Source organism: Pseudoliparis swirei, chromosome 1, assembly GCF_029220125.1.
Source record: "Pseudoliparis swirei isolate HS2019 ecotype Mariana Trench chromosome 1, NWPU_hadal_v1, whole genome shotgun sequence".
Classification (NCBI taxonomy): domain Eukaryota; kingdom Metazoa; phylum Chordata; class Actinopteri; order Perciformes; family Liparidae; genus Pseudoliparis; species Pseudoliparis swirei.
The window spans coordinates 3,037,949-3,058,058 of record NC_079388.1 but is presented as its reverse complement, the minus strand read 5'-3'; the positions used below and the strand labels follow the sequence as shown (position 1 = coordinate 3,058,058).

Genomic DNA, 20,110 nt, shown 5'->3' with positions numbered 1-20,110 from the left:
TATTCAGGCTTTGGTTTGGTCCGGGTTATTCAGGCTTTGGTTTGGTCCGTGTTATTCAGGCTTTGGTTTGGTCCGTGTTATTCAGGCTTTGGTTTGGTCCGTGTTATTCAGGCTTTGGTTTGGTCCGGGTTATTCAGGCTTTGGTTTGGTCCGTGTTATTCAGGCTTTGGTTTGGTCCGTGTTATTCAGGCTTTGGTTTGGTCCGGGTTATTCAGGCTTTGGTTTGGTCCGTGTTATTCAGGCTTTGGTTTGGTCCGTGTTATTCAGGCTTTGGTTTGGTCCGTGTTATTCAGGCTTTGGTTTGGTCCGGGTTATTCAGGCTTTGGTTTGGTCCGTGTTATTCAGGCTTTGGTTTGGTCCGTGTTATTCAGGCTTTGGTTTGGTCCGGGTTATTCAGGCTTTGGTTTGGTCCGGGTTATTCAGGCTTTGGTTTAGTCGGTGTTATTCAGGCTTTTCCACCTTTGAAGAACACAAGTACACAAACACGGAGTGTATGTTGGAGTCATTGGTTTAAACACACACGTGTGTGTGTGTGTGTGTGTGAGAACACTAATGAACAGCTCAACAGGAAGTGGTGAGACCACGATGAGGGCTGAACGGACCCTCCCTGTTCACAGGAAGCCTCGGAGGTCATTTTGTTTGGCGGAGATGTTTTAGATTGTAAAGCTGATCAGATGTTCAACATGATACACTCAGTTGACTTAAGATATACAGTGGAAAACGTAGCACTAAATAGAGATATAAGTAAAGTAATCAGCCTACCTCAAAACTGGTAGTGGAGTAAATGAAACTTCTAAATGTTTCTCAAAGAAGTCAGAATTACAATAGGTCAATAAATAACAAAAACAACGTGAACTAGTTATTGCTAATTAGACGATGCTAATATATTTATAACATCTAAATGATTTTTTTATCACAATATCAAAAAATCGTGTGAACTAGAGAACAACTTCACGACTAATCAGTAAGAGGACAATAAAATAAGTTTTAATTTATTTTATCGACTAATTGGTAATAAATAAAAACAAACTAAACTTTTTTGTAGTTTAAAGGAACATTTTGAAGATTAATGTTTATTTTTAGACTCATTTGAATGATTTGACAGTTTTATTTGTGACCGCCTTTTGTTGCTGCCACAAAGTTTATTATCTGTAGAGAAACATGACAACTCATTAGAATAACAAGAAATACTGAAGTAACCTGACGAGAGAGAGAGAGAGAGAGAGAGAGAGAGAGAGAGAGAGAGAGAGAGAGAGAGAGAGAGAGAGAGAGAGAGAGAGAGAGAGAGAGAGAGAGAGAGAGCACTGGGAGGGATGATGATGGGATGCAAGCATGAGAGAGAAGTTTAAAGACTTGAAAGAGGGCGAGAGGCGGAGGCTGGGAGAGAGAGAGGGAAACTCCCTCCTCCTCCTGCTCCTCCTCACTTCACTCTCACTGCTTGTAGACGCACACGTTGGAAATAAAATTCAATAAAATAAAAACCTGAGGGATTGCAGTCGGAGTTCTGGCGGCCGCCGCCGTCACAGAGCGGATTAAGGAAAGACATCTGGAGCCGGGGCCGAGTGGGCGGGGTGCGGTCTCTGGAACGGATGATTAAGCCCTCAAAGATGACGGGATAAAAGCTTCCAGCCGCGGACGCTCTCCGGAGGTATCTCGCCAAGCCTGGGCTCAGGTGTGTGTGTGTGTGTGTGTGTGAGGCCCCGGAGGACCGGGAGGAGCCCGATGACTCGCTCCACGAGGGCCACCTGCTCGTCTCCGGGCCGCCGTCCATCCTCCGGGTTCACGACTTCAAACGCTCGGCCTGCACATAGTTCTGTCTTCACAACACGGAGAGGCTTGTAATTATGCCCTCGCTCTCATTATCTCTGTTTCTGCTGCTGCACGACTTAGAGGAGAGGAGGAGGAGAGGACGAGAGGAGGAGAAGAGGAGGCTTCTTTTTTGTTGTTTTTCTTGGGGTTTTTCTTTCCTCAAGATTAGAGAAGGTAGAGGAGGGAGAGAGAGGAAGAGGGGAGGGAGAGATAAACAGAGGCAGTTACAGGCGGTAAACACGTCCACGCTCCTCTAAACACACCAGGAGCAGCTCAGCTCTGAGGAGGAGGCGCAGACAGGACCAACTGGACTGAGGAGGAGGCGCAGACGGGACCAACTGGACTGAGGAGGAGGCGCAGACGGGACCGACTGGACTGAGGAGGAGGCGCAGACGGGACCAACTGGACTGAGGAGGAGGCGCAGACGGGACCGACTGGACTGAGGAGGAGGCGCAGACGGGACCAACTGGACTGAGGAGGAGGCGCAGACGGGACCAACTGGACTGAGGAGGAGGCGCAGACGGGACCGACTGGACTGAGGAGGAGGCGCAGACGGGACCGACTGGACTGAGGAGGAGGCGCAGACGGGACCGACCGGTTGAGAGATTTTCAAAAACCTCCTGAGAAGGAGAGACGAGGCGACATGGACGTCTCCCGCGGCGGCAGCAGGAGCTCGGGGCTCCAGACTAGATCCTCCTCCACCCTCCTCCACCCCGGGGCCCGCGGGCCTCTCCTCCACCCCGGGACGCCGCTCCGGCTCCTCCTGCTCCTCCTCTGCCTGGCCCTGTGGAGCCAGCAGGCCGAGGCGCTGGTCCACTCCAGCTTCAGGCGTCTGAGCGGCCGCGAGAAGAAGGAGCTGCAGAAGGAGATCCTGTCCATCCTGGGCCTGCCGGGCCGGCCCCGCCCCCACCCGCCGCTGAGGCCGCCCTCCTCGGCGCCGCTCTTCATGCTGGACCTGTACCACGCCATGGCCGCCGACGGCGGGGAGGAGGAAGGGAACGAGATCCTGGTGAGCGGGCGCGGCGCGGCGAGGTTCGGGGGGGCGGAGCGGTCGGCCCAGGTCAGCACGTACACGCCGCCGCTGGGCGCCGCCGTCAGCGAGGCCGACACGGTGATGAGCTTCGTCAACCTGGGTGAGTGGACAATGACTCCTGTGCGACCCCTGGGGGGGGGGGGGGGGTTGTGTTCCTTCGCCGTGAGGAGGGAGGGGCGTCGTGTTCCGGCCCTCATGAGGCGCCAGAGCTCATTTAAAATCGAGGTAGACGAGCGGCCTCATGGCCACTGAGCATCAGCATGAAGGAGGCCCCGCCTCCTGCAGCGTGGTCATACGGTGATGGGCGCTCCATAATGAGCAGCGACCTGTACATTATGGAGGTATTGAACATTGTATTTATATTCCACTGACGGCTAAAGACTCGTAACTCTAGTGAAGCAGAGAGCTCAGGACTCGTTTTATGCTAAGCTAACCGGCGGCTAGCTGTGGGAGCGGTCCACCTCCTCCTCTCACTTGGAGAACTTGTTCTGGGTCTCGGCCAGCGGAGGATTAGAGCGGGTCGGTCCGGTCTAAATCGGTCCGGTCGGTTTCCACTGCAACCAGCATTCCTCAACTCCCGGCCGGCCGCGCTCCGCTGCTGCTGGCTCCAGGAGATCTGGTCCGAGGACTCGAGGACGACCTCTGGTCATAGCTCCTCCTGGAGAGACCGGAAGCTCCGCCTCCTCCTCTCGGACTCAAGAAGGTTCAATTCAGGTTATTTTATATAGCTCGATATCACAAATTACAAATTTTCCTCGGAGGGCTTTACAATCTGTACACATAAACATCCCTGAGCTTTGACCTTTGACCTCACATCGGATCAGGAACAATTCTCAAGAAATAGAACAAATAACATCATAAAGAGCTTCACTGTTTTATGTAATGTAGCATCGTGATTCTCTAAATGAGATTAAATTGTGCCGATTCAGTGGATTTTAGTGACGTGTTAGTGTCTGTATGTATATATATATATATGTATATAATATATAATATTTATATATGTATATATATCTATGCATATAATATATATATTATATATATGTGTATATATAATATATATATATTTATGTATATATATTATATATATATTATATTATATAATATATAATATATATACAGGACTGTCTCAGAAAATTAGAATATTGTGATGAAGTTCTTTATTTTCTGTAATGCATAAAAAACAAAAATGTCATGCATTCTGGATTCATTACAAATCAACTGAAATATTGCAAGCCTTTTATTCTTTTAATATTGCTGATTATGGCTTACAGCTTAAGAAAACTCTAAAATCCTATCTCATAAAATTTTAATATTTCCTCAGACCAAGTAAAAAAAGATTTATAACAGCTGAGTGTTTGTCAAGGCTCAGGAAACCCTTGCAGGTGTTTCGAGTTAATTAGACAATTCAAGTGATTTGTTTAATACCCTACTAGTATACTTTTTCATGATATTCTAATATTTAGAGATAGGATATTTGAGTTTTCTTAAGCTGTAAGCCATAATCAGCAATATTAAAAGAATAAAAGGCTTGCAATATTTCAGTTGATTTGTAATGAATCCAGAATGCATGACATTTTTGTTTTTTTAATTGCATTGCAGAAAATAAAGAACTTCATCACAATATTCTAATTTTCTGAGACAGTCCTGTATGTATATATATATATATATGTATCAACTTCTGAGCCGGGAATCCATTAGTTGATTATTTCCGTTTTTCCATCGACAGAAAAACATTTTGACTGATTTTAATTATTTTCTATCAAAGTCATTTTTTCTCTTAGTTCCAGATTCTAAAATATAAGAATCTTTTTTCTTTGGTCGTTTTTGGTCTGAAGTCGAGTTCATGAGTTTGTGTTTCGGACCATTTGTTGAGCAGCAGATGATCTGATAGCGAAGGAAACGCCCAGACCCGCCCGAGGCCAACCGGACACGATTAAAGGGCCTCTCCTCGGTGGCCTCCTTCCTCTCCTCGGTGGAGTCCTTCCTCTCCTCGGTGGAGTCCTTCCTCTCCTCAGTGGCCTCCTTCCTCTCCTCTGTGACATCCTTCCTTTCCTCGGTGACGTCCTTCCTCTCCTCGGTGGAGTCCATCCTCTTCTCAGTGGCCTCCTTCCTCTCCTCTGTGACGTCCTTCCTTTCCTCTGTGACGTCCTTCCTCTCCTCGGGTCAAATGAATGTCTTCTTCTTCTTCGTTCTCTCCCTGGAGGAAGAAGCCTTCCCGGCGTCACGTGACAAGGTCGTGATGAGGTCGTGACGAGGTTTTGATGAGGTTGTGATGAGGTCGTGACGAGGTTTTGATGAGGTCGTGACAAGGTTTTGATGAGGTCGCGACGAGGTCGTAATGAGGTCGCGACGAGGTCGTAATGAGGCCGTGACGAGGTTTTGATGAGGTCGTGACGAGGTCGTGATGAGGTTTTGATGAGGTCGTGATGAGGTCGTGATGAGGTTTTGATGAGGTCGCGACGAGGTTGTGATGAGGTTTTGATGAGGTCGTGACAAGGTCGTGACGAGGTCGTGATGAGGTTTTGATGAGGTCGCGACGAGGTCGTGATGAGGTTTTGATGAGGTCGCGACGAGGTTGTGATGAGGTTTTGATGAGGTCGTAATGAGGTTTTGATGAGGTCGTGATGAGGTCGTGATGAGGTTTTGATGAGGTCGTAATGAGGTCGTGACAAGGTTTTGATGAGGTCGCGACGAGGTCGTAATGAGGCCGTGACGAGGTTTTGATGAGGTCGCGACGAGGTTGTGATGAGGTTTTGATGAGGTCGTGACAAGGTCGTGATGAGGTCGCGACGAGGTTGTGATGAGGTTTTGATGAGGTCGCGACGAGGTTGTGATGAGGTTTTGATGAGGTCGTGACGAGGTCGTGATGAGGTTTTGATGAGGTCGTGACAAGGTCGTGATGAGGTCGTGATGAGGTCGTGACGAGGTTTTGATGAGGTCGTAATGAGGTCGTGACAAGGTTTTGATGAGGTCGCGACGAGGTCGTGACGAGGTCGTAATGAGGTCGCGACGAGGTCGTAATGAGGCCGTGACGAGGTTTTGATGAGGTCGCGACGAGGTTGTGATGAGGTTTTGATGAGGTCGTGATGAGGTTTTGATGAGGTCGTGACGAGGTCGTGATGAGGTTGTGACGTTTGTGACTTCTGATCATTCAACGGTTTAAGAACCAAAGAGAAAAAGTATTGATATAAATCTGTATCGATCATTAATATCACGACGTATTGATCGTGTTAACGAGCACATGACTTACATGGTGTGTGTGTGTTACTACATGGTGTGTGTGTTACTAGATGGTGTGTGTTCCTACATGGTGTGTGTGTGTTACTAGATGGTGTGTGTGTGTGTTCCTACGTGTGTGTTTTACTACAGGGGTGTGTGTAGTGTGTGTTCCTACGTGTGTGTTCTTACATGGGTGTGTGGTGTGTGTTACTACATGGGTGTGTTACTACATGGGTGTGTGTTACTACATGGGTGTGTGTGGTGTGTGTTCTTACATGGGTGTGTGTGGTGTGTGTTCTTACATGGGTGTGTGGTGTGTGTTACTACATGGGTGTGTTACTACATGGGTGTGTGTTCTTACATGGGTGTGTGTGGTGTGTTCCTACGTGTGTGTTACTACATGGGTGTGTGGTGTGTGTTCTTACATGGGTGTGTGTGGTGTGTGTTACTACATGGGTGTGTGTTCTTATATGGGTGTGTGTGGTGTGTGTTCCTACGTGTGTGTTCCTACATGGATGTGTGTGTGTTGTGTTTTTCTACATCGGTGCGTGTGGGTGTGTGTTCCTACGCACATGTAACGATGCGACGCAGCTGGTTGGGCTTACAGGCCGACGCACACACACACACACACACACACACACCGACGAGGGAGATGAAAATACTGATGTGGAGGAGAACTCTAAAAATACCAGGAAGGCTGCAATTAGTGGTGTTTGTGCTGAGCAGCTGCTGCGGTCCAGGGCCCTAAGTGTCTCTAATTAGTGTGTGTGTGTGTGTCTGTGTGTGTGTCTGTGTGTGTGTGTTTTCCCGCTCACCTCTTCATCTCCATATTGCTCTTTAACAGGAAGTCCACATGAAGAGCTTCAGTGGCGTTTTGTTGGTTGTTAGTTTGAATCAAACACGCCTCAAAAATCCTCTTTGTACATATATATATATATATATATATAAACACATACTTATATACATATAAACATACATATATGCATACATATATATACATATATATATACATATTTACATACATATGTATATATATACACATATATATGTATACATATATACACATATATATTAGTGCTGTGAAAAATAACGCGTTAACTCAGTTAATTCAATTACAGGTTTAACTAGTTGTTGTTTTTAACGCATTTAACGCATGCGCAGAATGAGCTTCCAATCCGTCTGTTGTTGGTCGTCTCTCCAGCAGCACCGAAGACCCATTTTGACCCAGGAAAAACCCTGAATGTATATATGTGATTAATCATGATTAATCCACAGAAACCTGTGATTAACCTGATTAAACATTTTAATCGTTTCACAGCCCTAATATATATATATATGTATATATATACACATATATGTATATATATATCTCCTCTCCTGAAGCATTCCCAGCTGTCCTCTGTGGTGAAGTGATGACGTCATGTTTTAGAAACAGGTTCAAGTCCCTCGTAGTTGGAGCGACTCATTATTACTTGGCGGGCCGTTTCCAGTCGTTATGCTAAGCTAACGGGACGTTGTCTAGTATTTACTGTAAAGATATTAAACATTGTTCCTCTCAGCACTTTGACAGAGGTGGATACACGTGTTGTTCACATGTTGTCCACGTGTTGTCCACGTGTTGTTCACGTGTTGTCCACGTGTTGTTCACGTGTTGTTCACGTGTTGTCCACGTGTTGTTCACGTGTTGTCCACGTGTTGTTCACGTGTTGTCCACGTGTTGTTCACGTGTTGTCCACGTGTTGTTCACGTGTTGTTCACGTGTTGTCCACGTGTTGTTCACGTGTTGTTCACGTGTTGTCCACGTGTTGTCCACGTGTTGTTCACGTGTTGTTCACGTGTTGTCCACGTGTTGTTCACGTGTTGTCCACGTGTTGTTCACGTGTTGTTCACGTGTTGTTCACGTGTTGTTCACGTGTTGTCCACGTGTTGTCCACGTGTTGTTCACGTGTTGTTCCCGTGTTGTTCACGTGTTGTTCACGTGTTGTCCACGTGTTGTTCACTGTTGTCCACGTGTTGTTCACGTGTTGTTCACGTGTTGTCCACGTGTTGTTCCCGTGTTGTTCACGTGTTGTTCACGTGTTGTCCACGTGTTGTTCACTGTTGTCCACGTGTTGTTCACGTGTTGTTCCCGTGTTGTTCCCGTGTTGTTCACGTGTTGTCCACGTGTTGTTCACTGTTGTCCACGTGTTGTTCACGTGTTGTTCACGTGTTGTCCACGTGTTGTCCACGTGTTGTCCACGTGTTGTTCACATGTCGCTCACGTGTTGTTCACGTGTCGCTCACGTGTTGTTCACGTGTCGTTCACGTGTTGTCCACGTGTTGTTCACGTGTCGTTCACGTGTTGTTCACGTGTTGTCCACGTGTTGTTCACGTGTTGTTCACGTGTTGTCCACGTGTTGTTCACGTGTTGTCCACGTGTTGTTCACGTGTTGTCCACGTGTTGTTCACGTGTTGTTCACGTGTTGACACGTGTTGTTCATGTGTTGTTCACGTGTTGTTCACGTGTTGTTCACGTGTTGTTCCCGTGTTGTTCACGTGTTGTTCACGTGTTGTTCACGTGTTGTCCACGTGTTGTTCACGTGTTGTCCACGTGTTGTCCACGTGTTGTTCACGTGTTGTCCACGTGTTGTTCACATGTTGTTCACGTGTTGTTCACGTGAGGTTCACATGTTGTTCACGTGAGGTTCACATGTTGTTCACATGTTGTTCACGTGAGGTTCACATGTTGTTCACGTGAGGTTCACATGTTGTTCACATGTTGTTCACGTGTTGTTCACATGTTGTTTACGTGTTGTTCACGTGAGGTTCACATGTTGTTCACGTGTTGTTCACATGTTGTTCACATGTTGTGTTGTTCCCGTGGTGTTCCGATGTTGTTCCCGTGTTCAGTGGAGCAGGAGCGTGACCTGCTGCAGCCGCGGCCGTACTGGAAGGAGTTCCTCTTCGACTTGACGCCGCTGCCGCGCGGCGAGACGGTGACGGCGGCCGAGTTCAGGATCTACAAGATGCTGACGATGGGCCAGAGGACCAACCGGACGCTGCACATCTCCGTGTACGAGATCCAGAGGGAGAGCAGACACAGGTGAGCAGCCCTCCACCTTCAGAGCCTTTGGTCTGAGCCCTCGGCCATCAGGGAATCATCTAAAACATCTTCTCACGTTGTGGAACTCATTGCTGCTCGTCTCTCTGATGAACCTGCACGAGGTTATAATCCTCCCACTGGGGATGTAACAATTATTTAATAAAAGGATTCTATCCTCCTCAGTATTTTGGTAAACGGTGGCCAAGTAATTAAGAATAGCCTATTTAAAACAGACTGAAAGGGTTTGGGAGGACTTAACCACACGACCATGTGCCTGACCTTTGATCTCTCCCAGTAAATGCAGGGTGAAAGAAGGAAGAAAGAAATGAGAGAACTGCCTCTGTTACATTCTGCCTAATGTTCACGTATTATTCATCATTGCATATTTGTGTAGCCATGAAGAATAACATCTATGAACGGTCATAATTAGCTTGACTAACGGTTAAATACAGGATTCATACACATGGGGACCAATGGGTGTCCAGGACTTTAAACCAAATGTCCACCACCCAACATGTTGTGAAATCTCAGTGCATACATCGGTATATACCTTAAATAACACAAATGAATGAGAGACAAGAGAATAGTTATATAAATACTTATTCTTTTTATCAAACTGCGTAAATAAACATATAAATAAAACACATTTCCAGGACTTTTCCACACCTGGAAATAAGTATTTTAAAATTCCATGACTTCTCCAGGTTTCCCGTGACCGTACGGACCTGTAAATATGTTTATGAATATATTCCTAGCGGTTTCTCAGGTGGACTTCACTACTTTCTCTCTCCAGAGAGCCGGAGCTGGTGCTGCTGGACATGCAGTCGGTGCCGGCCGGTCAGGAGGGCTGGCTGGCCTTTGACGTTACCTCGGCCTCCAACCATTGGCTGCTCCACCCCCGCAGCAACCTGGGCATCCGCCTCTATGTGGAGACGGAGGAGGGTGGGTACCAGCGGACCGCGGTGAGCCCCCTGTGGTGTCGCCCAGATGGTCTGACTGCCATGCGTTGTGTGGCGTGTCCCCTCCAGACCGCTCCCTGTCCGCGGGCTGGATCGGGCTGGTGGGCCGCCGGGGCCCCCGCACCAAGCAGCCCTTCATGGTGACCTTCTTCAGGGAGAGCCAGGTCCCGTGTCGGCCGCCAAGAGCCGTCAAGCCACACCCCCGCAAGAGGAAACCCAAATACGACCTGCCGGTGCCCAGCATCCACAGTGAGGATTCAAAAACAGATATTTATGTGGCAAACTGGGACATTTTGAAGATTAAATGTGGATCCTTAGCTCATCTTCTGAAGAGAGTGCATCAGTTTGGTGTTATGTAGATAATAATTCATTTGAACCACGTGACCTCGGTGACCTATGAGATATTGAATGTGACGGTCATCAATTTAAAACCTTCCCATAATGAATGTAAAGTCTGAACGGATTGTTTTGAAGTCCTTCTGTTGTTCCAGTAGCCGTTGCTCTTGCGTAACGTTGTTCCTCCGCAGACCGGAGTCCGGTGACCAGCGGCGCTCAGCCCTGCAAGAAGCACGAGCTCTACGTCAGCTTCAGTGACCTGGGCTGGCAGGTCAGCGCTCACTCAGCCGCCATTCGCTTTAATGAGGAAGATGCAGGTCGATGTGTTTGACTTCTTGCGTACATAAACAGTATTATTGTCCCACGGTCATGAATTGACCTCACAGTGTTGTAGTGTGAGCGCTTTAATTTAACATGTTTTATACTGAATACTTTATACTTGCGTGTGTTCTTTACTCAACCGACGCTTCCTTCAGCTCATCTGACGCATCAAGATATCGACTTCATGCCGTATGACGTGGTTACATAACGCTGGACACCTGAAGGCTCATGACATGAACCTTCTGTTGATCTAACGTTCAGATTCACCGAGAGAAAATTAATGATTTATCAACTTTCTCCAACATTTAAGAGAAGGAAATGATCCTAAAAGTGAAAACAGAATTATAAATCTTGAGCGAGTGACACGAGTCGTAGGAAACAACCTAGGAAAGGACCAAGATAACAACCTAGGAAAAGACCTAGGAAACAATCTAGGAAAGGACCAAGATAACAATCTAGGAAAAGACCTAGGAAACAACCTAGGAAAAGATCTAGGAAACAATCTAGGAAAAGACCAAGATAACAACCTAGGAAAGGACCAAGTTAACAACCTAGGAAAAGACCTAGGAAACAAGCTAGGAAAGGACCAAGATAACAACCTAGGAAAAGACCTAGGAAGCAACCTAGGAAAGGACCAAGATAACAACCTAGGAAAAGACCTAGGATGCAACCTAGGAAAGGACCAAGATAACAACCTAGGAAAAGACCCAGGAAACAACCTAGGAAAGGAGCAAGATAACAACCTTGGAAAACAACAAGATAACAGCCTAGGAAAAGACCTAGGAAGCAACCTAGGAAAAGACCTAGGAAGCAACCTAGGAAAGGACCAAGATAACAACCTAGGAAAAGACCACGGATGCAACCTAGGAAAGGACCAAGATAACAACCTAGGAAAAGACCCAGGAAACAACCTAGGAAAGGAGCAAGATAACAACCTTGGAAAACACCAAGATAACAGCCTAGGAAAAGACCAAGATAACAACCTAGGAAAAGACCACAGATGCAACCTAGGAAAGACAACCACAATCACAATTGACTAACTTTTTCTTTTGCTTAAACATTTTAATTTCATTAAAATGATTTAGCTAAATACAAAGTTAATTGTTGTAAATATCTAATGAACATGTCAACGTAACGGCATGTTTTTGTGTGTTTTCATTAAAGTATGACCTCAGCAGTAGAGATCATATGTTCTCCTGTAATGATGTCATAGATGTCTAACTGTATTTCTATATCTCAGGACTGGGTTCTGGCCCCCACGGGGTACTCAGCGTACTACTGTGATGGAGAGTGTTTCTATCCTCTGGGCTCCTGCATGAACGCCACAAACCACGCCCTCATCCAGCAGGTGGTCAGTAGACATGAACATGTGACATCACTTATGATATCACGTATTAAATCACGTATTACATCAATTATTAAACTCCTCTCTGACGCGTCTGGGCCCCATGACCATGAAAACATTCATAATGGTCGACGGCAGAATTACACTTTAATTTAAGTGCATCTTTGATTTCGTAATGTTTAATACATAAAAACAACTATATTAAATATGTAAATAAATCACGTGTCCCCCCTCAGGTGCACCTGCTGAAGCCCGACGAGGTTCCCAAGGCGTGCTGCGCCCCCACCAAGCTGAGCCCCATCTCCGTCCTGTTCTACGACGACAACAACAACGTCATCCTCAAGAAGCACCGCAACATGGTGGTGAAGACCTGCGGCTGTCTGTGAGGGGACCCCGTGACACGGAGGTCCTAAAACAACAAACAACATGGTGGTGAAGACCTGCCTGTCTGTGAGAGAACACCGTGACACGGAGGTCCTAAACTAACATACATGGATGGACTCTGCCACCACGCGCCACACATCTGATTCACCAACTGAGTTCTGATCCAGGATCAGCAGCTCAGAGTTCAGACTACACATCACCACTTTAGTAACATGTTGTTTGTTTGTTTGTGTCCACATTATTCTGATTTAGTCCCTTTTGGCCCGGTTTGTTTTTTACTCGAACAAGAACACATTAAATATCAGCACTATTGTTTAAGAACATATTAAATTAATAACAATATTCACATTATCTTGACGTGTGTAATAGTTTTTACAGGACTAATGATAAATATCTCATTGTAAATAACACAATATTGCAGGTGATATTTTGGGGGTTTTGGTCAAACAAAACATTTGAAGATGTCACCAACAATATCGTCTCCACCCTTCAGATATGCGCCTCCTCCCTGCCTCCCCAGTGGATTTTCATTTTATTTCCCGATCCCAATCCTGCCCCCAGTCCCCATCTTAAACTGTTTGGGTGTCGCTGTTTATCCTCATTTTAATCCATATGTTGATTTCTTACTTTAAAACTATTGTTGCTGGCCAAAAGTTCAAAGAATATGAAAGAAACTATGTCTGAAGTTGTTTTGACGCATCACCAGAAAGACATGGACTGGTCCAGAGTCCCCCCCCCTCTGCTACACATGGACTATGGTCAAGAAAAACAAATCTCGTTTTATGAATTTGTCTTTGTACAATGGGGATTCAAAAACTCCTTAATTAAATAATGAATGTCTTAATTAAGCATATTATGAAATACAGCTGCAATGTCAGAGCTGTGCGGCAAAAACTGAAAAGGAACATTCTGCGTATCGGGTATAGTTTTTACTTTAAGTTTATTTTTATGTCAATATTTTTCTGCTTTTATACAACATTTTGAATACAGGAATTTAACTTGTATTTGACATTGTGCTCCAGTAAATAATGTAATAAACACATTGGTTGTCTAAACAATGATCCTGCAAAGAAAAGTCATTCATAAAGCAGACGAGGAGGCCGACGTGCAGACTGAGGTCACAGAGGTCAGAGGTCACAGTCCAGGACAGACAGTTAGCTGTAACTACCGGGACACGCAGACTCCACATGTACACAGAACCAGCTGAAGACCAGTAACATTATATACATTGTTCAATTTATTGAAAAGGGTAAAACAACAAAAAAAGAAGTAGTGAGCAAATGTGTGTTCTGAATATACATAGAACCAACAGGGATTATTATGTCTGCAGTTCTTTAACAGTTCTTTAACTCCGGGTCATTTGGGCCGATTATAGTTTCTTCTGAAGTGGAAGAGGACTCGGCAGCGTCCTGGTTCACTGAAGTGGGACGTGGATGTGTTATTGCCAATATCGGGGACATAGCGGAGGAGAACGTAGAATAATCTGAGAGGGGACAGACCGACGTCCCGTGAGACTAACGCAAGGTGAGGGGCTCCTGACGCACCTGGGGAGCCAACGCTGTCGAGGCTTGAAGAAATACTTAGAGTATAGTCTCCATCTTTTCAGAAACTAAAACACACAGCAGGAGTTCTGACCGGCCAATCGTCACGAACGTGTTGGTCTTGTTTAGAGGCCTGTAGTACTTATGAGTGAAAATAAAATGCTCAGAGCTACAAGGAACGTAGCAGTAGTGATTAAATAGACCCTTCTACTGCAGACGTTATACAAAATACGCGCGCACATTGTCAATGTTAGTGGCATCCAGAAGCTAGCAAGCTTTAAACATTAAATCAAAACGTTTGACAGCGTCACGAAGCCTGGTGGCTGCATGTTTACATTAAATATTGGGCCACTGATGTATTCTCGCGGCTCAATTCAAGTACACAGATGAGAAAAGTAAATTTGTTTAGGTTGCATTTGTGATCTTTGCCGGTGAGCTACGGGTTGCTAGTCGGGGTTTTAGTGTGAAATCTATTCATAGATAGCCACATATTCAAAAATATTTTTTCTTCTCCTTCCCGCGGTCGTATTCCCAGACTCATCACATCTCCGTTAATTAGTCACAAGATCATTTTTATTCAGTGTTAGCCCCTCCTCCATGTGGTTGTACATAATAAATATAAAAGTGGGGGTGCTGGTGTAAGTAGCGCCCCCGTCTTTGTTTTCTCGTACACCGCCCATCCCTCCATCCCATCAGGTCGACCATGAATACCAACGGTCCCAGTGTTCGTCATCAACATCCTTCAGGCGCAGTGGTCCAATGTTTAGTCCGTGGTCATTGTGTATCTGTAAGAAACTGTGTTATTATAGTAATAGTTGGAATATTATCAAGGCAGCCAAATGCCTCTAAAGTATTTATATAATGCTTATGTGTAAAGCCATGAAGAAAAGTTACACCACGGCATTTATGATGGATCAAAGAAGCCCGTTAAATCACATTACATGTCATCTAGAACAGCGGTCCCCAACCTTTTTTGAGCCACGGACCGGTTCCGTGTCAGAAATTATTTTCACGGACCGGCAATATAAATGACGTAATAAATATGACGTCATACAATTATACGAAGGGCATAAAGTGCCAAAACTACAACTCATCATGACGCCGAATGAGTGTGAGCCGTGCGCTTGTTTACCTGCAACGAGCCGCTGATGGAGACGGCGACACAGACGTGTGTTTGGTCCGCTGCTCCTAACCGAGTTCTGGTCGCTGTCATTAGAACAGGCAGAGTTGTTGTGTGAAATGTCCCTTCAGGCCACCGTCATTTGCAACTCCAACACATGTTCTTCTAGCTCGGACGGGCTCGATTCACCAGGTGGGTTTGTTTACTAATGGGTTGCAGGTCTATTCTTTTGCAGTCGGGTCTTTTGTGGTTGGAGTACCGCTCAAACTCTTTTAAAAGCCTCTTCCACCCGGTCAACGTCTGAAACATGTAGAATATTCCGCTGTTCACTCGCCCACACAGCAGCGACTTTATCGGCCAACTTGAAAACAGTCGTCATTCCCCTGAAGTGACAGAATTCATTGAGCAGGTTAAATATGTTTTCAGATTCTTTGTCACTGTGCCGCCAGCAGAGGGTTCGGCGCGTGAGACTCGCCTGCAGTGAGAAACCCAAACTTTAAGACTCCTGAACGCGGCTCAGACCGACACACGGATGTATCCGGTCCTTTTTCAAAATAAGATATTTTTCCGACTGATTAAAAAAAAAAAATTTAACTTTATTTATTCACTTTTTTCCCGCGGCCCGGTTCCAACCAAGCCGCGGGGGTTGGGGACCCCTGATCTAGCAGACGCTTTTATCCAAAGTGACTCACAATCAGTGAATTCAACCAAGAGTACAAACGCAGAACAACAAGAATACAGGAAGTAACACTCTTCAGGAAAGTCAGACTTCAAAAATACTATAAGTAATACTATAAGTAATACCATGAGTAATATTATCAGTAATACCATGAATTATACTATAAGTAATACCATGAGTAATATTATCAGTAATACCATGAATTATACTATAAGTAATACTATAAGTAATACCATGAGTAATACCATGAGTAATACCATAAGTATTACCATGAGTAATATTATCAGTAATACCATGAGTAATAGTAATACTATAAGTAATACCATGAGTAATACTATAAGTAATACCATAAGTAATACCATAAGTAATACCATGAGTAATACCATGAGTAATACTATAAGTATTACCATGAGTAATATTATCAGTAATACCATGAGTAATACTATAAGTAATACCATGAGTAATACTATAAGTAATACCATAAGTATAAGTAACCGTTTTTTAAATCCAGATAAAGTCGTAAATATGCGTTAATATTTGTGATATTCTTGGGTTTGATGGTAATGCCCCAGAGGCTCAGAGACAGTTGGGTACATTTGAAATGGCCTTGTGACTAGATGATGAGGATTTGGTCTGAACCGACCTGCCGATAGAACGCGTCCTCACCAGGGTTGTGTCCAGTCAGCAGTTCTTCAGGCCTGAACGTCCACCAGCTCGGGGGGCATGGGGGACTTGGGGTGTTTGCTCTCAAAGTGCTGCTTGAAGGTCTTGGGGTCGGGCATCTGCGTCTGGAAAAACAAAACAGAAACACGGTTTCCATTTATTTCATCGTGTGGCAATAAATTAGAACTGAAACTTTATTTCAACAGTTTTAACTGTTGACACTAACAAATGAGACACAACCACCAGACTGACTCAGTTGGGCTGACACTACTCAGCTCAGACACAACGGCATGTCCCGCAGCTCTAAACAACTTTTGTTTCCATAATCAAAACAGTTCTCTCCTCAACTTTGGAGGACGTGGAGGAGGAAGAGGAGGAGGAGCCAGGTTTGATCGACTCTGGTGTAGAAGGCCGAGCAGAAGGTTTGACCAACCTTCAGCAGGTTCACAGCAGTAGAGCAGTGCTCTGTCGAACTTAGGGATGGGTATCGTTTGGTTTTTTTCCGATATCGGTGCTAAACCGGTACTTTTAAAACGATACCGGTGCCTGAACCGATACTTAAAAAAAATAAAAGAAGCACAATGAGGACGTTAAAAACCTCTTCAGCCATATTCCCTGTAAAAGCCGTTATCATGGAGCACTGACAAACAACGGATATCAGACTGTCACCTTGAAGCTCGCAGCTAGCGCTAGCTACGTAGCTGCGAGCTAACTTAAACATGGTTAATAATGGCTAATTTATTATTTGTTGGCCTACTTGTCACATTGGCACCGGTTTTCAGAACCCAACCCTAGTAGTACTGCAGATCAACACAGTGCTCCATTACTGTTGCAGACTATTGAGAGAGTAAGTTTCATGCAAGTATGAGATTGGAAACATTATTCCTACTGGCAAAGGGAAAGTTTTTAGCTGATTGGACTGGACCAGTTTCATGTTTCCACATCGTCACATGCACACCGCTGTGCTGCCGCATGAGTCGGCACACAGCGGTGCAGGGAGCCGGTCCTGCTGAGGTTGCGTAACTCAAGCTCTACTCAGTAAAAACGAGCAAATCGAAAAGCTATCGTGATGCATTCAGATGTAAAATGGAGTGAATGGCACGACATTTGAAGACATCCAGTTTGAAGGATTTGTTTTCACAGCAACATAATAATTAAACCAAATCACAAACAGATTATACGTGGGGAAAAAGATGTGTAAATGGGATCAGCAGTCACCAGGTGTACTCACCCGGCAGACCGGGCAGGTGTGGACCAGAGCGACCATCGCTGAAGTCTTCTGGTCAGCGGCCTGACCTTTCTTCTTCTCTGCTGCCTTCTTTGCATTCTTCTGCTGAGACTGAATTTTCTGATGCCCACGAGCCATGGCCCTCAACTTTTACCTGCAGGGACAACAAAATAAAGAGGAGATTACTATTACGGCCAAGATCGTAGATCACACATTTAGTTGCTCGCACAACTCGATGTTTTTATATAATGTCACATCTAAATGCAGGGTGGAGAATCTCCAGCAGCAGGTAACCAAAGAGGGTGTGGTAAGCTGGTCTAACGAGTCTGAAGTGACGCATTAGTCCAAAGAATGTTAGATAGATAGTTTTTTTTAAAGCTTCTACATACAAAAGATAATAATTTGAATATTGGTATTTATTTATTATATTGGTATTGGTGAGAACTCATCCAATACCTTTAGGATCAACTGGAATGCTCAGTGTGTCTGATGGGAGGACATAATTGCTGCTCGGTTACAGTCTGGACAAAACAAAACAATAAGTTATAATTGCTAATAATTGTAAAAAAAAGTCATAACAATAAATTGCCACAAAATGTATTATGATCGTCCGATTTGTGTTTTTTGTTAAAAAAAATATCTAAGAAAGCACTGTAGACTACTGCCTAATAGTCTTATTATTTCCATTTGTATGACAATTGCTCATATACTGTAAGCCTAAATATAATTTAACAAATGTTAAATGTTATTTCACAAGATTTAAAAAGTGCCCACAATTTCTTTTTAAATGCCCCTGGACTTCAGTCAGTGTCCATGTCTCCCCTGCTGGAGGCTGTTATATTAGGGTTTCAGAATAAGATGCAAAACAGTCACATGTAATGTCCACATACATGTTTTAAAACTCACTGTTGATTAAACAATAAAAACTGTTTAAATGGTGAAGCAGATCATATAACATCAAGAAAAGAAAAACAATTCCAGATTATATTTCGTCCAACAGTCCCTTCATGTACACATATCCAATACTAATGTGGTCTAATACAGCAGCCATGCAACACATTATATCTTGTTTAATGCTACATGCCCAGTATATTATTGGTTTCATCTAATTCTCACAATACAATCCAGAATGTTATAAATGTTTTGCTTGAAAAATAAATCAATTCACAAAATAAATACGTAATACATTTTCAGTCAATGGATTACCGTCTACCAGTTTCAGTTATGCGGTTTTTGTATTGTTTGCATTGAACTGAGGTATATTATATATATATATATATATATATATATATATATACACATACACATGTCGACAGCATTTATACCAATGAGTGTAATCTAAATACAGACACGTCTCTTAGTGTGACGCTCAACATCACAATGACGTCCTCGAAAAGATATCCTCAAAACTAGGAAACACCTCTAAACGCGAAACAAACTGAAGATCAGGATTTTAATGTGGGGGAATTAATGCTGTTAAATACAACTAATAGTTTTAATAGCTAATTAACTCACAACACGGTGCATTTTGTAACTCAAATTGTAGGTTTGTAGATTAGGCCATTACAACAGCTGTTAGCTGGTATATATTTAACATTAAGTTATGTATTTATTGGTGTATTAGCTCAGATACGAACCTCCTCGCATCGTTTAAATGCAATTATGCTACAACAGAGCAGCCTTAATGTGACTTAAATGGAGCATTGAATCCCCTGTTCACAGTAATGCACGTGAGCCAGAGAAACATCCAACAAGCTCACGTTGAACTGCTTCACGCGAGCGTCACCACACGAGCTTAATGAATATAACTAGAGGAGTTAGTAGGGCTGCTTGAAAGTCTGTTGCCGCCGACTCGCCCAACGCAGCGTTGCTTTTAATCGTTTAACTTCAACTCGTTGCGCTAGCCTCCATGTCGACTAGCGAGCTAACGCAGCGCCAACATGGCGGCGCCCTTTAAATGGTGCAGCGAGAGCTCGACTTCGTGTGCGCTTATTTGTCGGCGTTAGCGTCAATTATTCAGTTGTTATCGGACGACTTTAGTGAATATAACTTAATGTAAACCGTAAACCGAGCAGTTAGCTCGTTAGCATCGTCCGAACAGACCTCTGGTCAGCCGGCACCGCCTCGCTAACAGTTAGCTCAGCTAGCTGGAGGAGCTAACCGTGTTGTGACTACGATTCACGACGCGAAACAACGATGTGGCTGGATAAAGAAAACAGATATAAATACACGTCACTGTTGCATAACTCCGTAATAAACCACGACTGTTTAATATTGATAGTATTCGTGTTCAGGCGGCTTTTACCTCTGAGATTGGACTCTCTTTCCTCAATTGTCGGTTGTTGTTTTTTGTTGAAAATCAGAGGAAACCTTTAAAGAAGTTATATTCAT

At 44.4% G+C, this 20,110-nt stretch overlaps 2 protein-coding genes across 10 annotated transcripts; one reads left to right on the top strand and one right to left on the bottom strand.

Annotated features, from left to right (window-relative positions):
* Positions 1-1,385: 1,385 nt before the first annotated feature.
* On the top strand, positions 1,386-13,549 carry bmp8a (bone morphogenetic protein 8a). Of its 4 annotated transcripts, none has more exons than XM_056412353.1 (8): positions 1,386-1,648; positions 2,076-2,942; positions 8,951-9,143; positions 9,937-10,085; positions 10,172-10,351; positions 10,630-10,709; positions 12,000-12,110; positions 12,341-13,549. In XM_056412353.1, exons 2-8 carry the CDS (start codon positions 2,453-2,455, stop codon positions 12,488-12,490), a joined length of 1,353 nt encoding a protein of 450 aa, XP_056268328.1. In that variant the 5' UTR covers positions 1,386-1,648; positions 2,076-2,452; the 3' UTR covers positions 12,491-13,549. The 4 variants fall into 4 exon arrangements, with proteins under 4 accessions (XP_056268328.1, XP_056268319.1, XP_056268337.1 ...); XM_056412344.1 differs by having other exon boundaries at positions 1,386-1,672; XM_056412362.1 differs by having other exon boundaries at positions 1,386-2,942; positions 12,000-12,107.
* A 153-nt stretch (positions 13,550-13,702) lies between these two features.
* zgc:91910 (Zinc finger protein 706-like) lies at positions 13,703-20,089 on the bottom strand. Of its 6 annotated transcripts, none has more exons than XR_008831381.1 (5): positions 20,025-20,089; positions 17,723-17,873; positions 16,472-16,616; positions 15,162-15,449; positions 13,703-14,814 (listed from the first exon to the last, which is right to left on the bottom strand). XR_008831381.1 is itself a non-coding variant. In XM_056412395.1 (4 exons), the coding sequence occupies exons 2-3, from the start codon at positions 17,855-17,857 to the stop codon at positions 16,521-16,523; spliced, it is 231 nt and encodes a 76-aa protein (XP_056268370.1). In that variant the 5' UTR covers positions 17,858-17,873; positions 20,025-20,089; the 3' UTR covers positions 13,703-14,824; positions 16,472-16,520. The 6 variants fall into 6 exon arrangements, 4 of the variants coding, with proteins under 4 accessions (XP_056268370.1, XP_056268350.1, XP_056268383.1 ...); XR_008831383.1 differs by having other exon boundaries at positions 16,495-16,616; XM_056412395.1 differs by lacking the exon at positions 15,162-15,449 and having other exon boundaries at positions 13,703-14,824.
* Between the last annotated feature and the right edge of the window lie 21 nt (positions 20,090-20,110).

Bases quoted from the DNA above. Each gene is read 5' to 3' on its own strand.
- bmp8a (XM_056412353.1), top strand. From the start codon at position 2,453: ATGGACGTCTCCCGCGGCGGCAGCAGGAGCTCGGGGCTCCAGACTAGA. The intron at 2,943-8,950 runs GTGAGTGGACAA...TCCCGTGTTCAG, and splicing joins GATGAGCTTCGTCAACCTGG to TGGAGCAGGAGCGTGACCTG. The intron at 10,710-11,999 runs GTCAGCGCTCAC...TCTATATCTCAG, and splicing joins TCAGTGACCTGGGCTGGCAG to GACTGGGTTCTGGCCCCCAC.
- zgc:91910 (XM_056412395.1), bottom strand. From the start codon at position 17,857: ATGGCTCGTGGGCATCAGAAAATTCAGTCTCAGCAGAAGAATGCAAAG. The intron at 16,617-17,722 runs GTGAGTACACCT...TTGTTTTTCCAG, and splicing joins ACACCTGCCCGGTCTGCCGG to ACGCAGATGCCCGACCCCAA.